The sequence below is a fragment of the Eptatretus burgeri genome, chromosome 12, assembly GCF_056783735.1.
Source record: "Eptatretus burgeri isolate ZD-2024b chromosome 12, Ebu_testis_v1, whole genome shotgun sequence".
In the NCBI taxonomy this organism is placed as follows: Eukaryota; Metazoa; Chordata; class Myxini; order Myxiniformes; family Myxinidae; genus Eptatretus; species Eptatretus burgeri.
The window spans coordinates 66257676-66267675 of record NC_140972.1 but is presented as its reverse complement, the minus strand read 5'-3'; the positions used below and the strand labels follow the sequence as shown (position 1 = coordinate 66267675).

At 45.1% G+C, this 10000-nt stretch overlaps 1 protein-coding gene across 2 annotated transcripts in view; it reads right to left on the bottom strand.

Moving 5' to 3' along the window:
- The window catches only part of NOP14 (NOP14 nucleolar protein), a 79108-nt gene that overhangs the window by 44025 nt on the left and 25083 nt on the right, over nucleotides 1-10000 (bottom strand). For both annotated transcript variants that reach the window (XM_085848326.1, XM_085848327.1), the window contains exons 5-9: nucleotides 4873-5009; nucleotides 3773-3898; nucleotides 1509-1631; nucleotides 1271-1402; nucleotides 1-64 (exon numbers count right to left, since the gene is read on the bottom strand). The exon at nucleotides 1-64 is cut by the window's left edge and continues 375 nt beyond it. In XM_085848326.1, coding sequence (XP_085704452.1) covers nucleotides 1-64; nucleotides 1271-1402; nucleotides 1509-1631; nucleotides 3773-3898; nucleotides 4873-5009 — 582 coding nt within the window. The remainder of the gene's footprint in view (nucleotides 65-1270; nucleotides 1403-1508; nucleotides 1632-3772; nucleotides 3899-4872; nucleotides 5010-10000) is intronic.

Genomic DNA, 10000 nt, shown 5'->3' with positions numbered 1-10000 from the left:
TGTTGGAATCATCACCACCTTCTATAGCTCCCTTGTGAAGACGATCCACATTCCACTTTCCATCCTGCACGCAAGTTGATAAAATAGAATTAGGATCAAGATAAAGAAACACCAAGTAGTGTTCACAAGATTTTTTTTTTAAAGGAAAAAGAGCAACATGGATGAGCAAGATAAATGCTGCGGTGCCAAGAGTCCGAACCTGAACGCATGATGCACAAACGTGCGACAAACACATGGTCAGACTGGTTTGATGCATGCAACGCTTTGGAACAATGTGTGTACGATAACATGAATAGTCCTGCTCAAGGAAAGGAATCCTTATATCACGTTTAAAACCATCAAAAGTGCAACAACATCGTCAAAGCTCACTCTTCAGTTTGAGAAGAAAGAAGAAGGGGACAAGGAAGAAAGTCACTTGTTAACAGATGTGTACATGTTTAAAGAAAATAATTCCAAAGCTGTGAAATGCCTTCTTGCAATATTTTGCCATTGAGGAGCTGCATGGCCCTCATCCCCTGCTAAAAAAAGAAAAAACCCATCATAAAGCCACTTTGGTCTTTGGTTTGTTGATACGAATGAGCCTGCAGTGTTCATTGCACTTCAGAGAAATTCCCAAATGAATGTCAACTGTGCAAGAAAACTGAGAAAATTCATGTCAGTTGATGAACCTAATGATCAGAGATGTACTCTGATCATTTAGGTGATTCATCAATGTGTGTGTGTCGTCCCTCGGATGAACGTTAAACTGGGCATCCCGTCTGCCAGCATTAGTTGGTGGATGTTAAAGACCCACTGTCCTTCACGGAGAGTAGGTGACCGATTGCCGATGCCCTGAAAAAATTCCAAATTCCCATTGTGACTAACAGGGGGAATTGCGTGAACAGCACAGCTGCATGCCCAGCAATTGATGCTACTCACAGCAAAGTGCTGTATATAAAAGAAGAGTTATACTGGGAGGACCGATGAGTACCAGTTCATAGTGGTATGCATCAGTCGATGCTCGTGGAAATGGAAAGGGCCCTTTAACTTTACGCTTTATTGATTCCCCCCCCTCCCCCGCACCCTTGCCCCCTTCCCTCAAGGTGTGCTCCGATTCACATTTTTTACATCATGCAATGGACAGACTCCTGGAAGCATACCCTAATAGAGGCTCTACCAGCCAACAAGCTTCAGAAAGCCAGTATGTTAAGCTAGTTACAAAATGGAAGGCCCAAATACTTGCACGATACAAAGTCCATGCCAGGCCTGTCCTCACGCTTAAATAGCATACCTGATAAGAAAGTAAAGTCCGCTCATGATGCTCCACATGAAAGTCATCATGCAGGTCGTCTGCAGATTCATGCTTGCGCCGACGGGAAGCAACAGTCGCCTTCTCCCCTCGCATCCTTCGCAACCGATCTGCCTAAGAATACAAACATTCCAAAGCCAGTTGTATGACCAAAGCTTCTTCAAACAATCAAATTTGCTCCTCCAGCTCTTGTACTTCGATATTGCACCACAATTTTTACCTCCAGGCTCTGCAGACGCTGTTGCTCCTGTCGAGCGAGCTCCTCAGCAGACTTCAGCCGATCAGTGGGCTGTGCCTTCATCTCAAAACCCAGTTCGCGTACAACCATATCATAGCTTTCCACCTGCATGTGCATAACAATTCAAAGTCGAGAATAGAGCTGCTCCTTGCCAAAGGATGAGAAAAAATAGTCATCACTATGATGAGCAACATCATGTAATTTGTTGCCACCCACCTATGCCACACAAGGAAGAATAAGCAGCAGCAAATGGTGAAAGAAAGATTTGCCTGCGTCAGCAAAACAAAGTATTGTCACACAAGGAGTCGTCATTAACATGGTCGCACTGAGTTGAATGTCTTGTAAATCACGTCCACAAATCACGAAACGGTGCTTATAGTTACTGCATTCAAAACGACATGGGCACTCGGTAGAGCGCATACCTCCACCATGCAATGCCTGATCCAGAAGAACATATCAGGCCCAACAACTTTTTGAAATATCATGCTGCATATCATTTTTGGCCCCATTTCATAATGGTGAGGAATCACTTTAGAAGTTAAATAATTCTCATATCCAGACCAAGATTCGGATCTTCACCAAAATCGAATCAATTCGTCCTTGCCACACACCCAACCTGTCCACAACTTTTTGAGATATCGTGCTATATATCAGTTTATCCCTATCTCCCAATGGTGAAGAATCACTTTAAAAATTCTAGTAGCTGGATCCGGATCTTCACCAAAATCTAATCAGTTTGTCCTCGTCACACACTGAACCTGCCCACAAAATTTCACCTGGATCCGTGCACAACTTTTTGAGATATTCCTACACAAACAGACAGACAAACAATGACAAACAGATAGACAAATACAGAAAGACAGATAAGACGGGGTGAAAACAATTTCTTTCCACCTTCGGTGGTGGAGATAATTACAAGGGTTCTCCAAGGTTCACCCAAAACGTAGCCGAAACTGGCGATGTGCGTGTGGGAAGGCAGGAAAATGGGAAAACATTTTCTTTACAACAAAATGCTTTCTTAAAGGTATATGGGAGGGAATAGATTAGATGCTAATTAATAAATAGTTGGAACAGACAAGTCGTTCAAAGGACAACAAGGAGGAAGGTACACGCGCTGATGGTAGGATAAAGCAAGTAAGAGGAAATATAAATTACGCAAGTTAAAAAACAAAAAAGGAAAAAAAAAATCTGCAAATATTTGATTTGTAATTAATTACAATGAAATAAACAAATGCCAAAATTTCCCTTACCTCAAAATGTGAAAAAAAAATGAAAGGAAATAAAACACTAAAGCCAAACAAAAATATGGCACCAGAAATAAATAAATACCAGGACACACAAGAATGGGGAACGAGCGAGGGTTTGAGGCAAGATTGTGGGACCGTGCAGTGTGGCCCAAGCTGGTTGGGGCTCTGTGCGGGCTGGTGTTGCACAGGAATGCGGCACAAGGCAGGAGGATGGTGATGATGAGAGGTATGGTAGGGCAATGAGTAAAGGGATGCTGCCTCTGCCAAGGTCTGATCTCAACTACAAGTCTAACTCTTACTCCAAAACTCCAACACAAAACTACTACTCCAACTTCAAAACCAGAGCATAAACTGCTGCGCTCAGGTGCGATTACGGCTTTTGTAAACTTTGGCACCGCCCTTTTGGGAAACGCGTACTGCTCATTGGCCATCTGCTTCTGTCGGTGTGACATTTTCTTGGTCATCCCACCCCACAGGGCAGTCCCAATAATAAATAAATAATAAAAAGTTACACCTCACTCCAAGACCCTGCAGCCAATCTTGCTATCATGGCCTACTATCCACTGGCCAAACTGTCCGTGCTGTATCCTCCTTAAGCGAAATGCACTTTCCAGTCGTGCCTTTATGCCGATGTCCTCACCTGACCTCGCTCGAAAACGGGACGTTTTACACAACAAACTTGCTCTATACCGTCTGAAAGTTAACACACACTGCTTTCTCAGTGTACGCTTAACGGGACAACTTACTCTGACAATTTTTCCCTGTTACAAGAGTCATCCAAGCTATACGGTCACACAGTCCATGCTATTCTTACCACAATGTAGCTATGGACCCCTACACCCTCCTACCCCCACTTCCATGCAACACTATTTAGCTCTTACTACACCAATGTGAAAACAACGACAATATTCAGGTACCTCCTTCAACAAATGTGAACTTCTTCCAACCTCGTTTGCTTCAGACTTATTATGCACAATCTTAAGTAAAATGAAAGAGTACCTTCTTGATTTCTGGTGCTTTGTCTTCAGCACCCTTGTGTGTGAGTAGCAGACGGATGTCCTTCCACTGTTCATCCAGTTTTTTTGTCAGGTCCTGTGCTCTCTCCCGCTCGTTCTGCTGTTCATACTGACAGGCCACAGTGCCACAGGCCACCAGGTCAGACCACAGTGCTTTTGCTCAGGGACAGCAAAACTTAAGACACCAAGCGAGCTGTACCACAAAATGGCAACCTCAGAGGCCTCGTAAGTTGAATAATTTTGGGCACCAAGTTATGATCAAGATGTGCAACGGATCATCATAAGCATCAATAATAATGTTTGCGCTTTATATTTAATAAAAAGCAAACAACGGTATTGTTGAACAAGGGGAAGTCAAAAGGTTTATCCCTTTCCAATAATATCACAGCCAAAAACACGTTTTCTCTTCAAATGGCATCAAGAAACCACTGTCACAAGGAGAAAAAAAATGTAGCAAACCGTCTGGAGACAACATAGAGGAGTAACATTTGCACTGAGATTTTCTGGGACAAAACCATGATGTTATGGATTGGGGGAGGGGGGGGCAGGAGAATAACTTAAATTGCCCCACACACATCGCATTTTATTGCCCCCTCACCCCCATTAACACCTTTACATAATTGTCACTACTACTACTACTACTACTACTACTACTAATACACATGCCCAACTTAGGGGAATGGGGTTGACCACACCCCTCCTCAGGGGGTTGACCCTTTTGCATTTTGTTCCTTTGGAAATGGGGAACATGAGGCTGGGGTCAGAACTTGGAATATTTTTGGCCATGGTGCCGGCGACTGCTCGCCTACTCTTCACGAAGGACACCGTGGGATCTATAACGTCCACCAACTAATGCCAGCAGATGTGACATCCAGTTTAACGTCCATCCGAGGGACAGCACGCACATTGTCGAATCGTCCTGCCTGTGAAACACCAGAATGACCGTTTATAGCTGGGTCGGGATTCAAACCCAGGCTAGACAGCTTAAAGGCAAGTGTGCATACCTCTAAGGCCACCCTGCAAGCCCGATCATAGTCGGAGGGTGTTGAAGCAATGCGGAAAGGACACAAATAGCCAACAAACCTTCATCATCTTGGAGTTTGCAATCATTTCTTCAAGAAGTTCTTTACGTGATTTATTCCTTTTCTCAGCCTGTTCACCTTCTAACGTATTGCGTTCTATTCCTGGACCTCCGAAATTTGCTGCAGCAGTAAATTCAGCTGGGGGAGGAAGGAGGTATGGGTGGTGGAAAGGGAATTAATAAACTATAGTACTGTTATGATTTCCACCACGTTTGGCGCGCGGATGGCCGCTTCAGTCCAATCGCGGTCGCGCGCCCACCGAAGGAGACAATCCAGTCGTGACTTTCCGGACCAACCCCGAAATCCAGCCATGGATGCCTTAACGCATCATAAACCAGTCAATACTCTGTCCATGTGCTACAGTGTCGATCGCCAAATTGTTGATTTACCTAACCATTCGCGCGGACAGAAATACCGAGAGTTTATACCGCGACGGGACTTGTACGAAAACAAGCCGCAAAAGCGTGCTCGTTCCATATGCGAAGCCGAGCGGTTTGATATCGCCAAGTCCCGTCGGACCAGATTTACTTTTATCGGCTTTAAGAGCCAGTTAATTCTCCGAACGCACCATGGCAGTCAATGTGAGGAAATGACACGACGAGCAGGTTCACATTCAACAATGGGGGACGTTTATTTGAACAAATGATGGGCGAATTGTTAGGGAGGCACCTTAGGACAGATTTATACCGAATAAAAGAAATGCAACTAATATACAGCACAGGCACTTATGCAATTCACTGCTTACGAGATGGGCGCCACAAACACAAACACACACACCCAGACAGAAATGGTGGCTATTGCCTTTAATATGACTTTCAGCTTGGAGGGACAGGCGAGCTGAAAGCTAGGGTCTATCTTGGACCTGTCCTCGACGACGACCACCATGGCGATCACCAAGACGAGAAGGCTCCAGACCTCCCCGACGACGAAAACGACGATCAACCAGATGACCAGAAAAATGTCATGTACCGAGATGTGATGTACCTCAGCGCGCGCAGTTCGCGCTCCTCGACGTGCCGATCCCGGTACAGAACTAACCAACTCCTCGACGTGCCGATCGCAGTACAGAACGAACCAACTCTTCCAGCGCACAGACCGCACTATTGTTCAATGCGCAGAATGCGCTGATCCCCGAACAGAACGCGCGCGCGCGCCGACCAGAACGCCAGGGGAACGACACCGTGCATGGACCGTGCTATTTTTATCTCCCCCGCTTCAAGGGGCAGGGGGGGCGCCTCCTCGCAGCTCCGCCATCTCCCGTCGCAGGCCCGGATTGGCTGAGTCGCGGTCACCCCACTCGCTGCACGCCGATTGGTCGAGGGCCACCGCGTGGCTCCTCGTAACTCCGCCCTTTCCACACCGGACGACCTTCTGCGCATGCACGCCCCGTCATTCCTCGGAGGCGCGCCTTTTCTTCCCTTCGTGACTCAGCCGCCGCCAGTGGGGGCCGCTGCATTCCATTCCCACCGCGAGCTGCTTTTATGCCCATACAAGGCAAGGAATTCAGCTCGGGGATGCAGTCTAAACACGCCCGCATTCCATTGAGCGAGCAGGGGACGCTCGCTGTTCTGGCAGCGTGTCCGCCACCAACGGGCATTTTGTGGCTGTTGTTGTTGTTGTTGTTGATGGTTTTCCTAATACAAATCGCAGTGCATGAACATTAAATTACCCATTAGACTAGGGTCGGGACCCTAACTGGCAACATGTACTTACCGAGATAACCGAGCTAAAGGACCTGAATGTTGCGTGTGATAGCTTTCCAAATCCGCAACAGTATCATATACAGGGTGTTTAGAAAGTCCCTGTGCAACTTTAAACTTTGAATGTACACATGATACAAGGAAACTACAAATGCATATGAAAGCTCAATTTAAAAAAGTTAACACAATACACTTCAAAATTTCTGCACTTAAACATATTCACCATCATTTGTGCAAATTCTCTCAATACAAATGTCCAACTCGACGTTCTCTCCAGTTGCTGTTAAGTGTGATTTCATCAATGGCATTTGTGTTTCGAGTGCAAAAGTTCAGCGACATAACGTGTTAATTTTTGTATAAAGAAATGAGGCTCATGGAAGAGCGAGAGCAGAATGGAAGGGAACAAAGTGGAAATGGGGAAACACCAACAGCAGAGTAGAAATGAGAGCGAGAGCAAGATCAAGGGGAGAGGAGAAGGCCAAATGGGGATGGATAGGCTGCACACAAACTGAATGAAACATGGCAAGAGTAGGGGGGAAGCAGGATGAAACAGTAAAGGAACAAACCAACCGACAACCAACACACAAAAAGAAGTGAGGGAGAAAAAAAAAATCACGATGACCTGGTAAAGGGAGTGCTTGGGAATGGGGTCGTTTGGAGTCGATGTGATCATGAGTTTGGATGGGAGTGACCTGAGATTGTAATGAATGGCCATCTTGAAACCACAAAGGGAAGAATGGGAATGAACAGACTAGGGTTCCACAGGTGAGCGAAAAGCAGAACAAAAGAGTGGAGGTGAGCAGTGAGCCTGGATATTTGGAGTTTAACAAGAAGAGGGTTACTGGCAGACATTGTGCAACCTGCATAAACCTGGGAGGTCCAGAACCAAGATCACAAAGGAGGCAGTGGAATACAGTATGTATAGAAAAGCCACCAACCAGTCCACGATGTGGAAGTAACAGACCTAGATACTCAGCTTTGTCGCAGGAGATCCCAAAGATTCTGAGGGCTTCGCTTTTAATGGCATCAAGAAGGGCAAGGCGTGAGGCGTGAGGCAAGGGTGCCAGCCGAAAGGGGAGAGCAGTACTCCATCAAGCTATGAATGAAGATTGTAGGTTTTCAAAAGTTCAGATTGGCCAAGGAAAGACCTTGTACAACAGACGATGCAAAGTTGGTGGCTTGCTTTGGAGGCCATCTTGAATATATGGTCTGCCCAAGAAAGATCATGGCTGATGATGAAGCCCAAATGTTTGAGTGACTACAACTCTCCAAGTGGTTTGTTTAGGAAGTAGACGGAAGGGTTTTCCAGTCGGTCCTTTCGGAGAGATAGGGTGAGTGAGCTCGATTCCCGGAGAGATTCCCGCCTTTGAAATAAACTCCCTCACTCTATTCAATCCCACTCTTCCCTCCAGGCCTTCAAAACAGCTGTTCACCACCACCTTTTGTCATCCCCCATCCAGATCCTCGATCTTTTATACCCCTGATAATGCACCCAAGCCCACCTCCTTCAACTTCCCTGCTTTCCTTCCTGAAAGTCCCTGTAATGTCCATCTTGTATTCCCCATGTTCCACGTTCCATCCCTCTCCCTTCCACAGATCTCCTGTCTCTGTTCCCCACTGTTTTGTCCTTCCCACTCCCGCCCCTCCTGTCTCATGCCCCCCTTGCTGTGCGTTGTGTGTTAGCTCTCAATACGAGCCTCGACAAGGTATACAAAAAAAAAAATTAAAAGTAAATTAAAAAAAGTGCGTGGATTTGTCGGGTTTGAAAGATATAAAAGCTTCATGAACCATTTTCAGTTGAAAGACATGTGAGGTTGCTGCCTGCCTGCCTGAAGGATGAGAAATGATGCGGCAGAGAGTTTAATCAGCAGCAAAGAGATAAGTTTTGAGGAGTAAACAAGTTTTAACATAACCCCATAAAAAGTATTCCATTGGAGAGAGGTCAAGTGAACGAGATGGCCAAACAATTAGTCCACGTCTAACAATCCACTTGTCTGGGAAGAGATCATCCAAGAATTGTCACACATTTGAAGCAACTTGGCAGTGAGAACAGTCTTGCTGGAAGAAGGTGCTATCTGAAGAATTTCATTGTTGTAGATCAAGAATAAAGAAATTCTGCAACATTGCAAAATAGTTCACCATTGACTCTCATGCTTCTTCAAAAAAGAAAAGGACCAATGACGTGAGACTTCCTGAGTGCGCAACGGACTGGTTTTTGGCGAGTCTCTTTCATGTCGATAGAGTTCCTGAAGTGTTTCTGCCCCAGCATATGCATCAATTGAGGTGGTTGACTTCGCCAATGATGTGTAATGTTGCTTCATCAGAAAATGCCAACTCGTCAAGAAACCCAGGGAATTGTGGATTTTCGATCTGAACCGGTGAGAGAAATATAACCTTGAATGGTAACCCTCCTCCTGGAACATTTGAACCACATGAATCTTGTAAGCATGTTCATGCAATTTTCCTTTGAGAATTTTGTGCATCATTGAATGTGGGATGTGCAATTCACCAGATGCACGTCGCAACGACTTTGGTGGACTTCTTTGAAATACTTTCTGGATGATGGCCACGGTCTCCAGTGTTCTGGGGCCTCTCGGATCGTGATTAGTCATTCGATCACCCAGTTTTTTAAAAACTTTTTCATCCAATTGCAAATGGATTCTCCATTTGGCGGCTCTTTCCTGTCATGAGCAGATAGTTTTCTTCTAACAGCTGTTATGTACGTCTATTCTGTTCGTAACAACACACAGTTAACCTTTTCTTTTTCTACCATTGCCATATTCAACCAGTTTCAGCACCTGAAATGAAATGACAAAACATTAACACAACATTACAACAACAGCAACAAAAACTTTCATCACCGATTCAACATCAGTCTTGTCCTGCCTATCAGTGAGTATGCACACACAGTTGAAGAAATGAACAAACACAGATGAATGTCAAACCTTAATAACAACCTTCATCTCAAGTTAGAAATACAATTCGTGCTTTTCGGAAACTCCTGTTGTCATTTTTTCGTCCATCAAAATAAATCAGTCATTCATGGTATCCATATAATAATACATGTTGGAGTTTGTTGGATTGCTGGAGCCACAATCCTTTTGCCATTGGAGAAAATGCTCTCCTGCTCGTTTGGAGATGGGTGTGCTTGGTGAGGACACCAATGACAGGAGGCGACTTGGTTTATGAAAAAGTCAGATTTGTATGCGAGCAAAAAGGCAATAAATAAATAAATAAATAAATCAACCAAAAGGTGACCACGTGCGACTTCTTGAAGGTCACACTGAGGTGAACAGAGCTGCTATCCACCAGGAGCGTCTCCTTGAGGAATATCTGCCTACAAGAGATTCCGATGAGAATCGTTCTACAGAGTAACCATGAAAATTATGCGTTTTCCTCATAACGTCACCAAATGACGTCATAATGTCT